The sequence below is a fragment of the Neopelma chrysocephalum genome, unplaced genomic scaffold, assembly GCF_003984885.1.
Source record: "Neopelma chrysocephalum unplaced genomic scaffold, ASM398488v2 Primary Assembly neopelma1_97, whole genome shotgun sequence".
Classification (NCBI taxonomy): Eukaryota; Metazoa; Chordata; class Aves; order Passeriformes; family Pipridae; genus Neopelma; species Neopelma chrysocephalum.
Genome location: NW_020897760.1, coordinates 2,285,902 through 2,306,348, shown reverse-complemented (window position 1 = coordinate 2,306,348; position 20,447 = coordinate 2,285,902). Strand labels below are relative to the sequence as shown.

Here is a 20,447-nt window from a genome sequence, read left to right as displayed (position 1 = left end):
ATGAGGTGGGGCCAGGTGTCACAGCATGGTAATTAATGTTAAGTAATTAGCTGGGATTAATTGATTACTGCTCATCGCTGTTAGGTAATTAACGCCTATGACGCCGCTCAGAACCCGCTCGGGGCGGGAACCGAACCCACAACCACAATGCCCCATCGGGCCGCCCGCCCTGACGTCACGCATCACGTGCCCCAAGGCTCGCCCAATCCGCGGCCGCCGGCGGATTCGAACGGCGACCGTTGGTAGCGTGTGGGCCGACAGGGGGCGCTGTGCCCGCCCTGGGCCGGCGGAGGGGCCGCGATGGCGGGGCCGGGGCCGGGGCCGTACCGCGCCACCCGCCTGGTGAGCACCGGGGAGCGGGGCGCGGCGCGGCGGGGGCTGCGCCGGGGGAGCGGGCGGCTGCCGGGGGAGGGGGCTGCCGGTGTCACCCGTGGAAGCGCTGTTAGGCAGGAGGCGGCTCTGCCCCTCCTGGGTGCTGTCGTGACACGTGGGTGCCCTGGGACCCCCTGCCCTTGTCGGACGCGTGGGTGCCTTGGGACACCCCGTGCCATGGCATATGGGTGCCCTGGTGTCTTATGCCCGCTGTCACGACATGTGGTTATCCAGGGACACTCTCCCCGTGCCTGCTATCACGATATATGGGTACCTTGCTACCTCCCATCCTGTGACTCCTGTCACGACATGTGGGTGCCTTAGGGCCACCCACCCGCTGTCGTGACATGTGGGTGCCCTGGAACAACCCCTGCCCACTGTCACGATATGCGGGTGCGCTGGGCTCCCCTACGCCGTGCCACTGATATTCGCAATGCTCAGCTTGAGGCTTTAATTTTCCAATTTTGGCTGCTTTGTTTCCCGTGCAGTGGAACGAGATCACCAAGTACTTCCGAGCGGGAATGCCCCTGAGGAAACACAGGCAGCACTTCAGGAAGCACGGGAGCTGTTTCACTGCCTCGGAAGCTGTGGATTGGCTCCATGAGGTGCTCAGGAATAACAGCAACTTCGGCCCCGAGGTGACCAGGCAGCAAACTGTGCAGTTACTGAGGAAATTCCTCAAGAACCACGTCATTGAGGATATAAAAGGGAGGTGGGGAGCTGAAAACCTGGAAGACAATGGTGCCCTGTACAGGTATTGAGATGAAAATTATTTAATGGCTCTTCAGGTTGAGAATTTGATTTTAAAATACTCAGATTTAGGCTGAGCAGTTGGGCCAAAAATTTAATTATTAGCACTGTTTTGCCTCTCTTAGTGTTTTACTTTGCTCTGATTCTCAGTATACATCCTGTCTGCTCAGGATTGTTTCCATTCTCTTGTCTGTCCAAGCTTTTCATTGGAATACGTTCTGCACTCCAGTGCTTTGAAGGAGAGCCAAGGAGTGGTTTGTAGTAGCTCCCGGATGCACTTACTTCTCCTGTACCTTTTACAGAAAGTCTAAATGGGAAACGGAGCCAAACAGCTCTAAAATGAAAGGTATTAAAGGCCCTCACTTCTCAAATTCTGGGCTCAGTGCTCTGTAAGCATCTGAGCATCTTCAGCTTGACTTTGGCATCACAAAAAATAGCCCGAAGTTAATTTATCATATGATAAAGAAAAAGAAAAATCAGTGTTTTCTTTCTTATTTTCCTGAATCTTTTCAGAATCTTAGAGTCACACTGGTATGGAGTCACAGGGTATTGTTTTGCTTAAGTAACTTATTTTATTTCTAATCTATTCTGAATCTATTTCACTCATCTCTCCCACCCATTACAGATTCCCTTCAACATCTCCAGTTAAACCTCTACCAAGCCCACGTAGAGAGAACTTGGAAAACTTCCCTGCAGACAAAGAAAAACTTTTTAAACTGCCCCATTTATCCAAGAGGACTGTGAAAAAACACGAGTTACTGCAGTCCCTGGTAATAACTTCTGTTTCTTACATAATTGCAGTTGTCTTGTATTGTCTTTATTCTTCAAAAACATAAAACTAGAAGCAATCACCTTTTAGTGTCACTGTTCTGTTGTGGCATCTCCCCTTTCAGCTTGAGAAGTAATTTGGTAGTTAAGAAATTGAGAAATATTAAGAAATAAATTGGTATGGGAGGATTTTTGTTTTCTTCTGGAAGTATCGGGAGGGACAAATAAAAGACACAAATTATTTAACTGGTCAGCTTTTTGGAAAAGACTGAATGTGAATCCCTTTATTCATTTGGAATTTGTGCATGTGCATAAATTCTGAATTTAGATTCCAATCCTAAAGGAGGATAAGTCACTTACAAATACACTTGGATGTGAGATGTTTCTACCTTTTAAATTGCTGGTTTGGGGACTGATCGGTCTTTTTTCAGTATCCTCTTTTGCTTTTTAGTTGTGTGTGCTTACATTTCAGTGCTAAAGCTGAAATACCATGTGGAATTTATTGTTCCACAAAATTCCCTATACTTCTGATTCCAGTTTTTACTTAATTTTGAATTATCTTGAGTCCCATTTATCTTACATTATAAACCTCTCATCTTCAGGAAAACCTAGAAAAAATAAAATGTGATGTGATAAAAGAGAACAAGGAAGACACACTACAAAGGAAGGAAATAAGCCAGCAATATGTGCAAGAAACTTGGAGAAATATCATTCTGATACAGTAAGTAATAAATTATCAATAGCACCTTCTCATACAAGTGCTTTGAGTGTGAAATAGCCCATCAACCTTTTAAGTTGAAGATTTTTACTGACTGTTCTCTACATACGCTTCCTAGTGTGTTTATTAACACTGAATTGTTGCATTTAAGGAATTCTTGATTATTTGCTGAAGTATATTTGAGTACCACAGATGCTCTTGCTGTTTGTCCCAGAGAAGAGCATGTCCTCAAATTGTTCTCCTGAAAGTGAGAATGTATTAAACAAACAGCAGATGAGCTTTTTAAGCACATGGTTTTGAATAGATAGGGAAAGAACTGGCTTTTCCTTCATTATTACAAACCTTCTAGATACCCCCTGCTCTTGCTCCCCACAGTTTGCAGACCATCCTGGGCCTCCCGTCGCTGGAGGAGGTTCTGCAGCCGGCACAGGTGGTCCCTGAGCACGTCATGTACAACATGAGCAACACCAGCAAACACGGGGTGGTGATTCTGCAGAACAAGTCAGGTGAGATTGATTTCCTTGGTTTTGCGTAAAGATTCTATGTGATGTAATTATCTTTTACAATTTTTTCCCAAACCACAGTACAGTTCAGTATATTTGTCTAGAAGATTTGTAGGTATATTGCATTCACTCTTTATACAACGAGATAGTCACAGAATCCTGGAATATTTTGGGTTAGGAGGAACCTTAAAGCTCATCCAGTCCCACCCCCTACCTTGGTTTGTAACCCTCCCTGGGAGGGAAATGGAACTAGGATAGCAGGACACTTTCCATTATCCCACGTTGCTCCAAGCCCTGTCCAACCTGGCCTTTGATGCTTTCAGGGATGAGGCAGCCACAGCTTCTCTGGGCAACCTGTGCCAGGGCCTCCCCCCTCTCACAGCTGAGAATTTCTCCCTAATATCTAATCTAAACCTGCTTTCCTTCAACTTAAAGCCATTCCCCCTTATCCTGTCAAAATTACATGTGTAGCAATATTTAAAATTAATTTAAAATTTGAAATTTTGTAATTGAGGTGTTATTTGTGTGCCATTGTTTGTATTAGTCACTAAATCTTTGGGCTTATGTACAAATAATGTCATTGTTTGTTTATATTTTAGAAGACCTCCCTCACTGGGTGCTGTCAGCTATGAAGTGCCTCGCATACTGTAAGTCACTGAAGAGCTTTTAAGTTACAGAAACCTATTTTGAGTGTTGAAAGTAAATATTCATTATTATTTGTTTTATAATGCAATTGTGAAATTTTTTTGTGTGAATTTTCTTTCTTCACCTCTTTTCAGGGCCCAGAAACAATGACATGAGCCAAGCAACTTATAGTGGGTTTGAACGGGACGTGTTCAGAACAGTTGCTGATTATTTTCTCAGTCTCCCTGAGCCGTTACTTACTTTTGAATACTATGAACTTTTTGTTAATATTTTAGGTAAGTATGAATTTAGAAAGGATCAGTGAAACTGTAAGTTCATATCAGCTGGGGAACAAATCTGTAAATCAAAGCAGACCTTGGTCCCTCATCTGTGTGGCAGCTCGAATCTGAGGAGGATCATCACTGCTCTCACTCTGTATTACAGTATTAATTGAAATGTAGTTCTGTCTCGTGATTTCCTATTTAAATTGCTGTCTGAGCGCCCATTCTAAATATTCAGTAACTTAAAAATACAGCTCATTCTGTCTGTCCTCACTATTGCAGTGTGTTACCTTTTTTATTCTTGCATGTTGTTTGCAATTATCTTGTTGAATTGCTTTTGGACTGAGCTAAATTCTTCTTAGGTTTTACTAACAGTCAACTATAAATTAATATCTTCCCTTTGTTGTCTTCTCTGCTCAGGTAGCAGCTTTCAGAACTGGTCCATTTTCATACCACTTGCATCTTAACTTCTATTTCATTTTCTGATAGTTATGTGTGGCTACATCACAATTCCAGATCTGTGCAGTGGAAAACGTTCTGTCCAAGATGAGAAATGTGACCCACAGCCTTCAAAAACTCTTCACTTGAACTCTTTCAAGTCAACTGAGTCTCTTCTCCTAAGTCTGATCCACAAAGAGCCTGACAAGAAAAAGAAAGATGAAGCTTCCAGGAGGTTTTCTTCAGGAGAGCTGACTGTCCAAAACCAACATACAAAGAAATGGCAGCAATATAAACTGAGACATCAGCAAGGTAGTGCTGGTAATCTGATAGGAGGAAGCTGTCAGAACCTTTCAGGTTTCAGGAAGGAACAAGCTCCACGTGGAGCATTTAGGACAAGGTGTTACTCCTTGGAAAGAATTGGAGTTCTTCCTTCAAGTGTGTGTAGTAAAGGAGGATGTGATTCCATCAGGGACAGTGGTGTGAACACCATCACAAGAAATGGAAACCAGTCACTGCTGTGTGAGCACAAAGCTAAATCTGTGTTGGAGGTGGGCTGTGATAACATCTGTCAAAGACAAACCCAGGGCATCAAGAGAGTGTCTGCCTCAGCTCTGCAGGACGAGCTGTTGGATGACACTCACGGGTCAAAGCAGATGCGCCACTCTCTGAGTTCACTGGGCAAGAGGAACTGCAGAAGCTGCACAGGCATTAACAGACCAGTTGCTGAAATCACAGTAATGCCAAGAGCTCAGCTCTGGGGGCAAGGAAAACCAAATCCCTCTGAGGTGGCTGCTTCAGTGGACGTCAGGACTGAGGATTCCGAAATCACCATCAAAAAGAGACTCTGCAGAAGCAGCACAGAACTCTCAGAAAGCTCTTTCACCCCCTCCCCTTGTGTGTTGACTGGCACGCAAAGTAAGATGGCTTTCTACAGCATGTTGTACTGCTTGTTGTATGGCCTGACTAATCTCTGCTTCCTCCACCTCTGGCACTGTTGCTAGGTTTGTTGAAATGCATAGAACATGGGTTTGTGGTTGTTTTTTTTTAAATCTGGTTGCTGAATAGCATTTTTTAAATTGCTGTTGCTCTGCTAACAAATAGTAACATGTAGTGTCTTTTGAGTAAGAATTGATGTGTCGGTAACTGACCTTTCTGCTCAGGTAAGTGATGAGAGATCCTGCCCCAGACACTGAGAATGAGAATTTGCACAGACCTCTCTGTTGAGGATGATGTATTTTTTTGGTCTTTGAATAACATTTTCTGGGAATAACATTAGTGTCATTCTTTAATTGTATTACGGTCTTAATTGCCCCAGCAATTTCTCCTAATGAAGCAAGTTGAAGACCACACCAACAAAGGTCCTTACCTTATCTACTGTGTTACAGCACATTTCTCTGAAACATTGATAATCACCTTGGTAAAATAAGAGATTTTGTAAAAAATACGCTGAGAGTTGATTCAAATCTTAATGCCAGCTGTCTTTGCAATTGACTTGCAGATCTCCTGCAGCCTCACTTGGAAAGGATTGCTGTGGAAGCTCTGCAGATCTGCTGTTTGCTGCTCCCACCCCCAAACCGTAGGAGGCTCCAGCTCCTGATGCGGATGATCACCCGGATCAGTGGGAATGTTGACATGCCACGGCTGCACAGCGCCATGGGCAACAGGTCCTTGGTAAGAGAGCCGCAAGGGCAGTATGCCTGTATTGTAAGAGTATCACTGAAGTAATGCTCAGAATCACTGTGAGACAAGAACCTCAAGTTCAGCATGCTGCAAGTATTAACAGGCAGATTTTTCACCTCCAGAATACGCACAAAAATCTGACTTGAACAAGCACTTTCTTGTCTCCATCCTAAGAGACTTCAAATATTCACATTGCTTTTGTTTATGTTGGGAGGAGAAGAGAAATCACTTCTTAAAAGATTACTTTAGTCTGATTTCTCACCGGAGTGTCATTTGGAATTATAACATCCAAGAGAAGCTGTGGCTGCCCCATCCTTGGAAGTGTCTAAGGCCAGGTTGGATGGGGCATGGAGCAACCTGGTCTAGTGGAAGGTGTCCCTGCTCATGGCAGGGGGTGGAACTGGATGGGCTTTGAGGTCCCTCACAACCCAAACCAGTCTGTGATTCTATTCTGTGATTCTGTGAAGATGTACATTTTTCTGTAGGTTTCCATAGGTTCTTTATAATATATATTTCTTAATTGAAGGTGCTGTTCAGTTCAAGAAAAGTAGAAGTCTTAGGTTATAAGAAGTTACTTTAAAAAACCCTAAAATCAGTTTCCTTCCTTGCTTGACCAGTGGTGCAGGCAAGAAAAATTGCAGTGAAAATTGGTGTGAAGAATTTGTTGTGCCACTGTGTAGAGTGGAGAGAAGACAAATAAATCCACAACTGTGTGTACTTACTGATGTACTGGACTCTCCCAGCTGATCCAGACATTTTCCCGCTGTGTGCTGCGCTGTGCAGAGGAAGTGGACCTGGATGAGCTGCTTTCTACACGACTGGTTTCATTTCTGATGGACCATCAGCAGGAAATATTCCAGGTCCCAACTCACCTGCAGGTCGCTGTGCGAGACCACCTCGAATACGTGAGGGTGGCTCAGGTTGGTGGTACCAGGGGAGTTTAAATTCATTTGATGATTGTTCTGAAGGTGGGATGGGAAAATGCAAATAAACCCAGTATGATTTCAGTGTATAGATATTAATTATAATGTTTTGCAGCTGTGATGCCACTGTAAGTTAGTGGGTGTGGATGTTTGTGACTTCTTACTGAAATAGTACAGAATCAGTTGAGTATTTACAGACCCCTTTTTCTTCCAGTGCAAATGTCCCAAGGAAGAAATTTGTGCCATATTGCCAACGTATTCCTACTGCAAACAAATCACTCCTCAGGAGTTCGAGGAACAAAAGGTTTCTACCTCTCAAGCTGCAGTGACAGAGCTCTTGGAGAACATTATCAAGGATAAAAACTTGTCTGTGAAGGACAAAAAGAAAAAGTTAAAGCAGGTGAGGAACTTTCACCTGCTTCTGAAATGCCTTTGTGAGGGAAGGGCTCAGTCAACAAGAGCCTGGTGCAGAAGAGGGGGGGAAGCAGAGTGTTTGGTGAGAAATACTTGCTCAGAAGAGCTGTTGGATGTTTTGTGTGCTCTCTCTGGTTGGGATTTTAAAGACAGTGTCCAATACTGGGGGGAATGGCTTCCCACTGCCAGAGGGCAGGGATAGATGGGATATTGGGAAGGAATTCTTGGCTGTGAGGGTGGTGAGGTTGGTGAGGTTGCCTAGAGCAGCTGTGGCTGCCCCATCCCTGGAAGTATCCAAGGCCAGGTTGGACAGGGCTTGGAGCAAACTGGGATAGTGGAAGGTGTCCCTATCTGTGGCCGGGGGTGGAACAAGGTGAGCTTTAAGGTCCTTCCCAACCCAAACCTTCCATGATAACATACAGCATTTGACACTGGCTGTAGGGGTGTTCAAATAATGGCTTAAAACCCAGTATAAAGTTACTCTGAGATCCTGCCCTCCATTAAATAATACCTGATGGAATTATAGCCTGTGGTGCACTGGACAACAAGTCACCATTAACATGCCATAAGTGGGCTTAAAACCAATAGGTGTTAAAAGCAGTAATTTTTTGCTTTAAGAGACCAACCTCTTATCTGTTCACAATCCTGAATCGTTCTTTTTGTGGCCTTGGCTTTGTGTTTTGTAACGTTTATATTCCTCAAGATTATCTTGCACTTCTCTGGCCTACTAATATCTTGCCTAATACTAAAGCTAAAACACAGCAGTTCTGGCAGGATTTAATCCTGGAGGGGTTTTTCTTTTGCGGAAAAACCTTTGGCAAGTTCTTCTGCCCAATGGAATAGCTTTGTACTTGCCCTGGAATCTCCTAAGCAAATCTTGTGACTCAAATTTGAACAAGCAGCTTTTCAGAGCAGGAACTCTTTGGTGCCCCTCCTCCAGCTCCTGCCACAGAGTTTCATGTGTGTTGTGGAAACTTTCTGGGACTGTAAAAGTGAGGCTGGACTTTGGTTCAAGATCATTAAAACTTCCTGCCTGTAAAAAAGAGTTAATTGGAGTTGATTAAAACTTGGAATAAGTGAGCACTAAGATGTGATTCACAGCAACAGGTGAAGGAGGAGGAAGGAAATAAACTAAAATCTTTTAATAGTAAAACTTAAAGTAGATACTTGAATTTTTGATGAATTCTCACAAAGTCCAGAAGCAGATTGTACTGTGAGAGCCACAAGTGAGCAAAGCTGAGTTTTAAATTTCACAGAGCCATGTCATTATAGTCCTGCCATTTGAGCTGGGATAGCCATGGTGTGATAAATCACAACTTTTGCAGTGATTGTTCAGCTTTGGGTACTTGGGGTAGGTTGAATCCAGCAGTGGAAAGGTTTGGCTGATGTTCAGGTGTATTTACTGTATACCTCCAGAGCAAGTGAATCTTGGCTCTCAGTTGGGTAAAACAGACTTTTTTTAGCTGGAGTTTTTTGGTGGAGTGTGGGATTTTATTGTGATTGCTGCTTGTGTATGCTCAGTTCCAGAGGGAATACCCCCAGATCTACCAGAACAGGTTCCCAACGACGGAGAGCGAAGCGATGCTGCTGGAGAACAAACCCACCATCAAGCAGCCCATGCTCAGCCTGAGGAAGCCCAGGTTTCGGAGCCTGAGGTATTAGTGTCACCACACTTGAGGCATTTATCTCCTGGATGTGAGTCTGAATGATTCACCAGAGGAATTGCTGCAGGAATTTGATGCTGGCTCTGTGTAGAAGGAAGAAATGTTTACATGGATACGGTGCTGAAAGGTGCCAAAATACCCTTTTTTTTTAATGCAGATACTTTTGAATAACTTCTAAGAGAGAAATATTTATCTGTTTACAAATTATTACAATATAATGTATGTAGGAAAATGTGAAAATAAGCACAAAGCTGTGGTTAACCAAAAATTTATATATGGTTTTCTATGGGAAACTAATGACCTGCCCTTTTGTAACCTTTTAATATCTGGTCAGGAATTTGTGCCATTTATTGTAGTTTGTGTAGGTTTTAATGTCTCTGTATTGTGACTAAGTGCCTTCTCTATTCTCAAAATATTTGTCTTTTAACAAAAGAAGTTCTGTGAGTTCAGGACCAGGAGAGCCAAAAGTTCACCATGAACTATTATCTGCCTCCCTAAAATGCTTGTGTTTATCTCATCTGTAAAACTCCCATCAACTTTTCTATATTTATTTATATTAAAAGTAAAAGTCTTTAAGTATATTTCTGACACTTTCATGGAAAATTTATTTTGGATCTATGGGTGTGATTCTCAAAATAATAGGAGAGATGGATGATACATCAAGTGGGAACAATGGAACCAGCAACCACTAAATTTGCCTATTTCCAGAGTTAGGGATTTGATATTAATTCTGGTAAGACCAAGGCTCCCCCACAGGAGTATTTCTGGGAGAGAATAATTAATAATAATTAATTAATCTACTGCATGGCTTTGAGATCCCAGACTAGTTTGAGTTGGGAGAGACCTTAAAACCCATCTCGTTCCACCTTCCAGCAGACCACGTTGCTCCTTCCTTGTTGATGGGCAACATCTGGAACCAGCTGCTTTAGAGGGATGGGTGCTTTCCTTGGTGTTTGGCTGGTACCTAGTTCAGGTACCTCACCCAGTTCACAGCTGTGCATTGGAGGTGCATCCCTGGTGCTCTGTCATGTCTTGCCCCTTCCTAGGACAAGAACCTGAATTGTCCTTGTACCTGCACATGCAGGATTACAGTCATTGCCAAAAAAACACTCATCAAAATAAAGTAAATCTCAATTTTCCATCTTTTTACCTGCTTTGGGGTTGTTTGGGTGTTTTGGTGTCTCATGGGGAGGCTCTGTAAGAGTCTTGTGCAAGGTCCCAGGCTGAGTCAGACACTTATTCCAGATGAGGGTCTTGGTTGAGGATTGTCACTTCTACATCTGTGACCATGAGGCTGGGCTTCAGTTTTCTCCCAAAATATATCCTTTTGCTCTTTTTTTGAAGGTTTTGTAAGTGAGAAACCCAAATTAGCCCCATTTAACCTATTTTAATGATGCTTCAATGTCCTGTAGATAACTTTCCACTTGCAGGGCAGGTGCAAGATGTTTCTCCCTTGTAACACCTGCAGTCAACTCCTTTTAACACTCCAGTACCTGCCTGAACTTGATTCCAACACTTCCCAACCTGTTCCCTGTTGTGTAAATGCTTTGTTTATGTGTTCCAGTTAAGTAACTGATTAGGTGAGCAGCTCACATTTTGCAGGATTTAGCTTTTAAAGGCCTGCCCTCATTTTTCCCAGTTCTTGATCCAGGTTATTTAATGTTCCCTTCTAAGTTTTTGACAGAGCTTAACAAAAATGGGAATAAATGGACAAATTGACTCACTGTGGGACAATAAAACATTACAAATGAATGACAAAAATTCCATATATGGAACTTAAGGCTGCTCACACCTTCCTTTTTACAGCCTTTGAGTATTTTAATGGACAGAGGTCAATAACTGTTCCCTCCTTTTCCTGCAGAGAAAAGCAGGCAGAGTTGCTGGTGCTTGTGCCTCGGAGCACATTTTTTGCTAATTAGCACCAATAACTCCTTTCTAATGGTATTAATTGCAAGGAAGAGCAGTTCTGTAATGAGTTTGTAGGTTGTCTGCTGTCCTGTGCTGTTCTGGTGTTAGTGTCACACCAGAAGAGTTGCCTGGTCAGGCAAGATTCAGGAGGAGAACTTGGCTGCTGGTGTGTGGGACCAGAGATGTTTTGGGATCTCTGCCTGGAGGAGGATGTGGCCTGGGAAGATGCTGTCACCATGGAAACATGGAATTTTCATGGCATCAAGCATTAAGATGCTGTTTTGAGTCCTGGAATTAATTAAAAATCTCCACATGACTTGCAATGCTGAGAGGCCTTGATTTTGCACTCAAGTTTATATTATTTATTGCCAGGAGACTTCCACTGAGAAATTACCATATAATTATGGTTATTAATCCAAAGAGTTAATGGGAGGCCTCAGTCACAGCTCATGAAGGCTCAGTGCCTTCAGTGAGAAGCCTTAAATGAACCCTCAATCCAAATGGGAACACTGCCTTGAAAAGAAGGAGCAAACAAACAAAACCAGGGAAGGAAGCCAAGCTTCACGTGATGGTTGTGGCAGCAGATCAAACAGAGGGATGTTTAAAGTCTGTTTTTCTCCTTTCACCCCAGCTTTCATCACTGTTTCCATCTATATGGGAGGAGCACCCAAATGTACATGGTATTATGGAACATCTTCATCCTCTGCCGTGAGCTGCCCGTGAGGGGACAGCACTAAACTTCTCTGATTTCATTAATCTTTGAAATCACTCTTTACAGCACTGTTGTTTTCATAAATGTTGACTCTTGGTACAGGTGGTTCCTGATGATGAGCCTGGAGAAGGAGACTGAGGGAAACCTCGGGGTCTGCAGCTCCTCCTGAGGGGCAGCTCCGATCTCTGCTCTGGTGACCAGGGACAGGACCAGGGAATGGCTGGAGCTGTGCCAGGGGATATATAGTTTGGATATCACAAAAAGGTTCTTCCCCCAGATGGGGTTGGGTGCTGAACAGGCTCCTCAGGGCAGTGGTCACAGCAGCAAGGCTGCCAGAGCTCAAGCAGCGTTTGGACAATGCTCTCAGGGACAGGGGGGATTGTTGGGGTGTCCTGGGCAGGTCCAGGGATTGGACTCAATGATCCCTGTGGGACCCTTCCAACTCAGGATATTCCAGGATGTTTGACACTGGCATCTCCTTATCTCTGGATGTCTCTTATGTCCTGTCACTCCAAGGGGAGGCTCTGGAAGAGCCGTTCCCTGCTGCCCTGGGTCCATGTTGGATCCAGGCAGGTCTCCTGTGCTCTGTGGTGCCAGAGCAGGGCCCAGTGCCAGTGCCAACACCTGGCATGGCTCCAGCATGCTCCGTTTCACTCCTTGGGATTTTTTTCTTTGTAATCACTTCTGCTTGGGAAGAATTTAGGTCTCAGAAAAGCAGTCAAAGCCCTTTTTTGTGTGGAGGGCAGGACAAAAGCTCCCAAACCCGGGAGGATTTGGGTGGTGAAAGCCGGCTCTGTTCCCAGGGGGCTCTCACTGGCAGGGGCTTCCCTGGGTAGGGCTCAGCACCCCATAAATACCCTGCACACGGCTCTGCTCTGAGGTTGGCTGCTGGAGGCTCAGGCCCTTCATCGGGGAGAGGATGTACAGCCAGTGAGTATTCCTGAAGCTTCTGTCTATGGGAGAGGATCATGGATCACCATGTTGATGGAGCATTGGCTGGGGCAGCTGTGAGGTTGGGGGTCAGTGTGGTTCAGGGGGCAGGAGGAGGAGGGGGATGGTCTCCATGTGTCAGTGTCCATGCTGGTACTTCCCATCCCAAGGTGTGGTTCTGATCCAGGAGGATAGGCTCACCTCTGGGCTCCAGGGGATAGTCCAGAATTTGGAGTAGAATCATAGAATCCCAAATGGGTTTGGGTTGGAAGGGACTTTAAATCCCATCTAATTCCACTCCCTTTCCACTAGACCAGGTTGCTCCAAGTCCCATTCCACCTGGCCTTGGACACTTCCAGGGATGGGGCAGCCACAACTGCTCTGGGCAGAGCACACTGGTCTGTCTGCTGTGTCTTCATGGGCTTTGCAGTGATAAAATTGGAACCCAACAATTAATTCTTTGCTTAAAGAAAAAGAAAGAAAAAAGGCAAAAAAATGCTTCTCCAAGACATGGGAGATAAAAGCTGGATTCTGCTTCCTAATGATCTGGACTATCCTGGATTTATCAGTGGATGGGGGTGTTTTTGCTGCAGGGGTGCAGTGTGGGCTTTCCCCTCAGTGTTCCCTCTCCCTCCACACACTCAGCCTTTTCCCCCATGAAGTTCTAGTGCTTCTCCCTCCTGATGCCTCAAGTTCTTTGCAAATCATGGCTCAATCTGTCCAGAAGAACTGCCCCTCCCTGGCAGGGGGTTCCCAGCACTGCCCACCTCGAGCTAACCCAGCTTTGCCCTTCCAGAGTGGAGCATCCAGCTGGGGGCTACAAGAAGCTCTTTGAGACGGTGGAGGAACTGTCCTCTCCAGTGACCACCCATGTCACAGGTTGGTCTGGTCCCTGATCTCCTCCTGCCTGGCTTTGTTCTCAGAGCTCAGGGGCCTCCAGGGCTCGGAGACTTTACAAGTGCTGGAAGTAAAGGACCTCACAGGGCTGGGGATTTGGGGGGGAGGAAGGACAGATTGGATGGGAGAACCTGTGGATATTTCAGTACTGAATGTCTTGGTCTACAGCTGGTGTGGAGGGGAAGAAAACAGTTTCAAGACCTCATGCGTGTTTAAATAAGAAGTTGCATAAGCCTTAAAAAAAATTAGTTTGAAGTTTTGTTCTTTTTGTTGTCACCATAAAAATTCCTTGGTCTGATTTGCCGTGTGCATCCCAACGCTGTCTCTCCCACAGGCAGGATTCCCACCTGGCTGCGAGGAAGCCTCCTGAGGTGTGGTCCTGGCTTGTTCGAGGTGGGCTCGGAGCCCTATTACCACCTCTTCGATGGCCAGGCATTGCTCCACAAGTTTGACTTCAAGGAGGGGCACGTCACCTACCACAGAAGGTGTGTGGCAGTTTTCCAAGAAACGAATAAATCAGGAAGCATTTGCTTGACTGCGAGTGCTGGGACAGGCTCTGGAAGGTACCGGTTATCTTTAGTCCATGGGATTATTGGAAGATCTGTATCAGTGATATCATTAAACCAGCTCCAGATGAAACATGAGGCTGTGGGGACCCGGGGCTCTCATGAGCTTTATCACAGGAATATTCATATTTATTCATATTTAACTGCACAGCCTGTTGTGATTTTATGTGTAAGGGGATTTCTCCTCCTTACCCTCCCAGGTTTATCAGGACTGACTGTTATGTGCGAGCAATGACGGAGAAAAGGATTGTCATAACGGAGTTCGGCACCTATGCGTACCCAGACCCCTGCAAGAACATCTTCTCCAGGTACTGGGGTCCTGCAGCCACTGCTGCCATGTCCCACAGAGCTCCTGCTTCCCAGAGGCCCTGACTGCCTGTCCATTCTCTCTGCTCAGGTTCTTCTCCTACTTCAAAGGTGTGGAGGTCACAGACAATGCCCTGGTTAACGTCTACCCTGTGGGTGAGGATTACTATGCCTGCACTGAGACCAACTTCATAACCAGGATTAGCCCAGACACCTTAGAGACAATTAAGCAGGTGGGTTTTTGTCCTGGGCTGGAAAAGTTATGGAGCAGTAAACCTAAAATGAAAATCATGTAATCACATACTGGTTTGGGTTGGAAGGGACCTTAAAGCTCATCTAGTTCCACCCCCTGCCATGGGCAGGGACACCACACCTTCCATTATCCCAGGTTGCCCCGTCCAACCTGGCCTTGGACATTTCCAGGGATCCAGGGGCAGCCACAGCTTCTCTGGGCAACCTGTGCCAGGGCCTCACCACCCTCACAGGGAAGAATTTCTTCCCAATATCCCATCTAAGCCTGCCCTCTGGCAGTGGGAAGCCATTCTCCCTTGTCCTGTCCCTCCAGATCCTTGTCCAAAGTTTGTCTCCAGCTCTCTTGGAGCCCCTTTAGGCACTGGAAGGGCTCTAAGGTCTCCTTGGAGCCTTCTCTTCTCCAAGTGAACACCCCCAGCTCTCCCAGCCTGTCTCCAGAGCAGAAAAGTTCCAGCCCTTGGAACTCCAGCTCTATATTTGTGCTTGGGTTGGAGTTTGCAAATTGGAGCTCAATTGCGGCCTTAGAAAAGAACTTCTCACATCCAATGCAAGGATGTGTTGACTCGCAACAACTTGCAGAGCCAGTGATTCCCCATCTTCTGCCAAGGAAGCTCCTGATTGTCTCCATTTTGTTCTCCAGGTGGATCTCTGTAAATATGTGTCCATTAATGGGGTAACGGCTCATCCCCACATTGAGAACGATGGGACAGTTTACAACATTGGTAATTGCTTTGGAAAAAACTTTGCCCTGGCCTACAACATCATCCGGATTCCTCCACTGCAGGCAGGTCAGTCGATCCCGCCCCTGAGCCACCTGAGAAAATCTTAGGAATCATCTCTTTATCCTTTAAATGAGTTTTGCCATTGAGGATTGGTTTTTTTTTTCAAGCTTCTTTAGATTTTATTTACTTTTTAAGTGTTGTATTTAAAACACTTTCAAGTGGTTTCTAAACCATGAATTTCCTTTGTGTTGAAGGCAGACATTTGCTGGGTAAATAAGTACAGACTATGTGAGACCTTCTGTTAACCCCTCACCTATCCCATTCCAGATAAGGAGGACCCGATCAACAAGTCACAGGTGGTGGTGCAGTTCCCTTGCAGTGACAGGTTTAAGCCGTCCTATGTCCACAGGTAACATTCCATGGGGTCAGCAGGTCAGCTGGACTTGTTCTCACACATAATCAGCAACAAAAACTAGGTGATTTACCAAAATCAGGGTAATTGTAGGGGATGATCCATGTGATAAGATGAAGCACTTCGTGGTTGTTGTCCAAACTAAGCCGGTGAGCCTGATGTGTCCCCCTGCATTTCTAAACAGCTTTGGGCTGACCCCAAACTACATCGTGTTTGTGGAAACACCAGTGAAAATCAACCTCCTCAAGTTCCTCTCCTCCTGGAGCCTCTGGGGAGCCAACTACATGGACTGCTTTGAGTCCAACGAAACCATGGGGGTAAGCAGAGGGTTGTCCCCAAATGGGCTTGCCTGGGCAGCCAGCCCGACATTGGGAGGTCCATGGGATTGGTTTCACCTTCATTTCCCTGAGCCTAAGCGAAGCTGCTGGTTGGTCCTCAGGTGTGGATCCACGTGGCTGAGAAGAAGAAGGGCCGGCTCCTCAACCTCAAGTATCGCACCTCGGCCTTCAACCTCTTCCACCACATCAACACCTACGAGGACAACGGGTTCCTGATTGTCGACCTCTGCACGTGGAAGGGGTGAGTCCGAGGGGCCCTGGGCACCACAACTCCCCCTGCACGAGCTGGGGGGGCCAGTGGAGCCCTGCACCAGATACTGTTGGAATCACCTCTGGCACTTGGCACCAACCCATCTAAACACTAACACATGGGGACATGCAGACTACACAGCATGGAGTTATCCAGAGGTGCAAGGAGCCTATTTAACATTCATTTTCCAAGAAAAAAAATATTTCTATCTTTTATTTACTTTAACAAATGTCAGTGACTGCTGAAGGCTGATGCTATTTTGGCTGGGGCTGCATTGAGCAGGGTCTGGGTCAGATTTGAATGCTGCTCTTTGTGTAAACACAGAAATGTGGCACTGAAATGATGAAGCCCAAGCCTGTGTTGGCTGCATACCCAGGACACTCTGAGTTGAGTTGATCCTGGCATAAAATCATAGGATCCCAGAGTGGTTTGGGTTGGGAGGGACCTTAAAGCTCATCTCATTCTACCCCCTGCCATAGACAGGGACACCTTCCACTAGACCAGGTTGCTCCAAGCCCCATCCTGTGCTTGTGCTGAGCACCAGCAATTGCTGGTTTTCCTCCCAGGGGAAATGGTGCACACACAGTTCAGCTCTGCCAAGGAGCTGGACTGGGACTCGTGTTACTCTGTGTGCCCAGAGAAACTGTGGCTGGCCCGTCCCTGGAAGTGTCCAAGGCCAGGCTGGATGGGGCTTGGAGCAACCTGGGCTAGTGGAAGGTGTCCCTGCCCATGGCAGGGGGTGGAACTGGATGAGCTTTAAGGTCCCTTCCAACCCAAACCATTCTATGAATCTACTGAATTTTAGGAAAAAAAATCTGCACTTCAACTCCCACTTGCAAATCCATTTCTGTTTCTCTCTGTGATGCTGTTTCCCTGCAGGTTTGAGTTTATTTACAATTACCTGTACTTGGTCAACCTCCGGGCAAACTGGGACGAGGTGAAGCGCCACGCAGAGAAGGCCCCGCAGCCTGAGGCCCGCAGATATGTCCTGCCCCTCAACATCGACAAGGTACCCACTCTGGGCCAGCACAGGGCTCTGCCTGGTTCAAATTCAACATTTTCATGAGAAGAGGAAACTTAAAGTAGGGGTCCTCAGAGAAACCTTATTTTTGCTTTAGCTCATCAGTGTTATTCTGGTTTATTCTCCATACAACTGCTGAGAGCGGTTGTGGCTGCCCCAGCCCTGCAAGTGTTCAAGTCCAGTTTGGATGGGGCTTGGAGCAACCCGGTCTAGTGGAAGGTGTCCCTGCGCATGGCAGGGGATGGAAAGAGATGGGCTTTGAGGTCTCTCCTAAACCAAACCCTTTGATGATTCCATACATTTCTGTTCATAGCAGAGGCTGTGGGGCAGCAGTTAATCCTGGAAGGTACCACTCCTGGGAGCAGAGAAGGGGGCAGCCACAGCCCAATCATGTGTGGTTCAATCCTCTAGCTCTCAGTGTGAGGTCCCTGGAGCTGCCAGCCTGGCACAGAGCTCACTGGCTGGCAGCTGTTGGGTTCCTTTCCAGCTCTCCTGGTCCCCGGTGGGTGGGCCAGGGGCTGTCAGGGCTGTGCTCAGCTGAGCCGCCCATGGAGCTCATTGAGCTGCGGATCAAGTGAGAAGTGCAAGCCCACGTGGCAGTGCTTAATGAAAACCTCTGAATGCCCCAAGGAGGGGAAGAAAGTTATGTTTATGAGCACAGTGATGGCTGAGGAGCAGGACAGTTCTGCACCACTGCCAAGAACACGGCAGCGGTCGCCTCCCTGCAGCTCCTGAGGCTCTGCTGTGTGCTGCTGTCTTCCCTGGTCGATGTTTGCAACAGATCTGTGCAAAGAGACTCAAAAATGTGTTCCTCCAACCTCCTGGGTTTTTCTCTTTGTGCCAGGCTGACACAGGGAAGAACCTGGTCACCCTGCCCTACACGACAGCCACAGCGACGCTGCACAGCGACGAGACAATCTGGCTGGAGCCTGAAGTGATTTTCTCGGGGCCGCGTCACGGTACAAATGAGACCCCAAATCCCAACAGCACAAGTACTACCTGCACTCCCTGTCCCACTGATCCTCATGCTTTTATATATTTATTTTTTATTGTAGCCTTTGAGTTCCCACAGATCAACTACAAGAAATACAGTGGGAAGCCGTACACGTACACGTATGGGCTGGGGCTGAATCACTTTGTCCCAGACAGGGTAACTGTCAAAGAATGGGTGATGGGTTCAGTTTGAGGACAACAAAGAATATTTCTGAGCTGGGGTTTTTGGTTTTCCCCCTCCTTTAGCTTTGCAAGCTGAACGTTAAGACCAAGGAGACCTGGGTGTGGCAAGAGCCGGATTCGTACCCGTCGGAGCCCATCTTTGTTTCCCATCCAGATGCTCTGGAGGAAGATGATGGTAATGCTCATGGGGTTTGGGTCCACGGCATTGGGAGTGGGAAGGTTTGTGTCAGCTGGCACCAGGCTGGCTGCAGGGCTGGGCCAGAGGTGGGCAGGGGCAGAGCCCACAGGCAGCTCCTGGACCAGATGTGCCAGGTACTAACAGGGGTGCAAAGTTTCTGAGGAAATACAGGAAAATTAAGTTTGAATGAAAACAGAGGAGAAAGACCTCAAGGTCTAGGTGAACTGTTGTCTTCATTTTTTAGCTTTTTGGCAATTTTCTCACAGTTTTAAAAAGAACTATAGGAGCTGCTGTGCCACAGCACCACAGGCTGGCAAAGCCAGCAGTGGCAAGAACCCAAATAGTATGAAAAATAAATATACAATCATAGAATCATGGAATGGTTTGAATTGGAAGGGATCTTAATGATCATTTAATTCCAGCGCCCTGCCGTGGACAGGAACACCTTCCACTATCCCAGGTTGCTCCAAGCCCCGTCCAACCTGGCCTTGGACACTTCCAGGGATGGGGCAGCCACAACTTCTCTGGACTGCCTGAGCCAGTGTCACTCACCACCTCCCTCAGCACCATTGATCACACAATTGCAATGGGATTTAGAGTGTTCTGAGTGCAAGTGGCTGCTCTCCCATGCCCAGCCCCAGGGACAGACACCTCCCACACTCACCTGGGACATCCCCTTTGTGTTTTCACTGCAGGGGTTGTGCTGAGCATCGTGGTCAGCCCAGGCACGGGGCCCAAGCCCGCCTACCTGCTCATCCTCAGCGCCAAGGACATGAGTGAGGTGGCCCGGGCCGAGGTGGAGGTGAACATCCCTGTGACTTTCCATGGGTGCTTTAAGAGAGCATGACCCTGCCAGCCATGCCTCACGTGGGTCTGTTCCAACTCCCAAAGGGGCAGTCTCCGTTTACAGCCACTCCAGTGACCTACAATCCTTCAACATCCCCTTTCGTTTGTGTGGCTGCTTCATTCGCATTGAGCACTTCAATTTTGGCCACGATTCTTCAATATGCTTGATCAGGTATTTTTTAAATACAACCTTTGCCATAATTTCCAGTTAAAACACCACAAGTTTGGTGTGGTGGTGGTTCCATTCTTATAAATTTAATCCTTGTAGCTGCAACAGAGTGAAAGATGCCTGAAAGAGCAGAGTGTAACCTCAGCACTTGTACATGTGGTAACATTATGTATAACAGTCTCTGCTCCATTACACGTTTGAGAATTTTTAGCCTGTACTGAAGTATTATGGATTTAAATCCCCTCCTGGTCACTGCTTTAGTATCCTCAGAGCAATGCAAGTGGAGCCTTTCCACAGCTGCTTTGGAAGCCTGAACTTGGTGGCCCAGAGCTGGTGGCACGTAGAGTTTTGTTCTTCAGTAAGGCTGCAAACTGCACACACTCCCTTGTGTGTTTGCTCTTTCTCCTTTCTTTTGCCAAAGTCCATTTTCTTAATTTCTGTATTTCATGCTAAAACACGAACATGAAAAAAATCAAGCAATTGTTATCCCTTGGGCTGATTTTGCTTCCTTAGAGTGCTACAGATGCTCAGCTTTATCCTTCCTTCTCACAAAATAAACTTTCAGCTGATGTTAAAAGAGGCTCTGGTTGAAAATAAAAACTTCCTGCTAATAGACTTAAAATCTG

The 20,447-nt window shown here is 46.3% G+C and overlaps 1 protein-coding gene across 5 annotated transcripts; it reads left to right on the top strand.

Moving 5' to 3' along the window:
- Nucleotides 1-275: 275 nt before the first annotated feature.
- On the top strand, nucleotides 276-20,331 carry LOC113972840 (retinoid isomerohydrolase). 5 transcript variants are annotated; one of them, XM_027694309.1, is made up of 25 exons: nucleotides 276-342; nucleotides 861-1,126; nucleotides 1,748-1,892; nucleotides 2,493-2,611; nucleotides 2,984-3,114; nucleotides 3,711-3,758; nucleotides 3,891-4,031; nucleotides 4,506-5,372; nucleotides 5,956-6,128; nucleotides 6,881-7,057; nucleotides 7,275-7,460; nucleotides 8,996-9,129; nucleotides 13,485-13,567; nucleotides 13,920-14,070; nucleotides 14,352-14,459; nucleotides 14,549-14,690; nucleotides 15,350-15,497; nucleotides 15,759-15,840; nucleotides 16,028-16,160; nucleotides 16,283-16,422; nucleotides 17,311-17,440; nucleotides 18,297-18,411; nucleotides 18,508-18,602; nucleotides 18,692-18,803; nucleotides 19,502-20,330. In XM_027694309.1, exons 1-25 carry the CDS (start codon nucleotides 301-303, stop codon nucleotides 19,651-19,653), a joined length of 4,020 nt encoding a protein of 1,339 aa, XP_027550110.1. In that variant the 5' UTR covers nucleotides 276-300; the 3' UTR covers nucleotides 19,654-20,330. The 5 variants fall into 5 exon arrangements, with proteins under 5 accessions (XP_027550110.1, XP_027550109.1, XP_027550108.1 ...); XM_027694308.1 differs by having other exon boundaries at nucleotides 4,533-5,372; nucleotides 18,297-18,602; nucleotides 19,502-20,331; XM_027694307.1 differs by having other exon boundaries at nucleotides 18,297-18,602; nucleotides 19,502-20,331.
- The last annotated feature ends 116 nt before the right edge of the window (nucleotides 20,332-20,447 follow it).

What these genes read in the sequence shown, in the direction of transcription:
- LOC113972840 (XM_027694307.1), top strand. Translation starts at nt 301, where the DNA reads ATGGCGGGGCCGGGGCCGGGGCCGTACCGCGCCACCCGCCTG. An exon ending in CCCAGGTTTCGGAGCCTGAG is followed by an intron (nt 9,130 to 13,484) that starts GTATTAGTGTCA and finishes TTGCCCTTCCAG; the next exon opens with AGTGGAGCATCCAGCTGGGG. An exon ending in CACGTCACCTACCACAGAAG is followed by an intron (nt 14,071 to 14,351) that starts GTGTGTGGCAGT and finishes TTACCCTCCCAG; the next exon opens with GTTTATCAGGACTGACTGTT.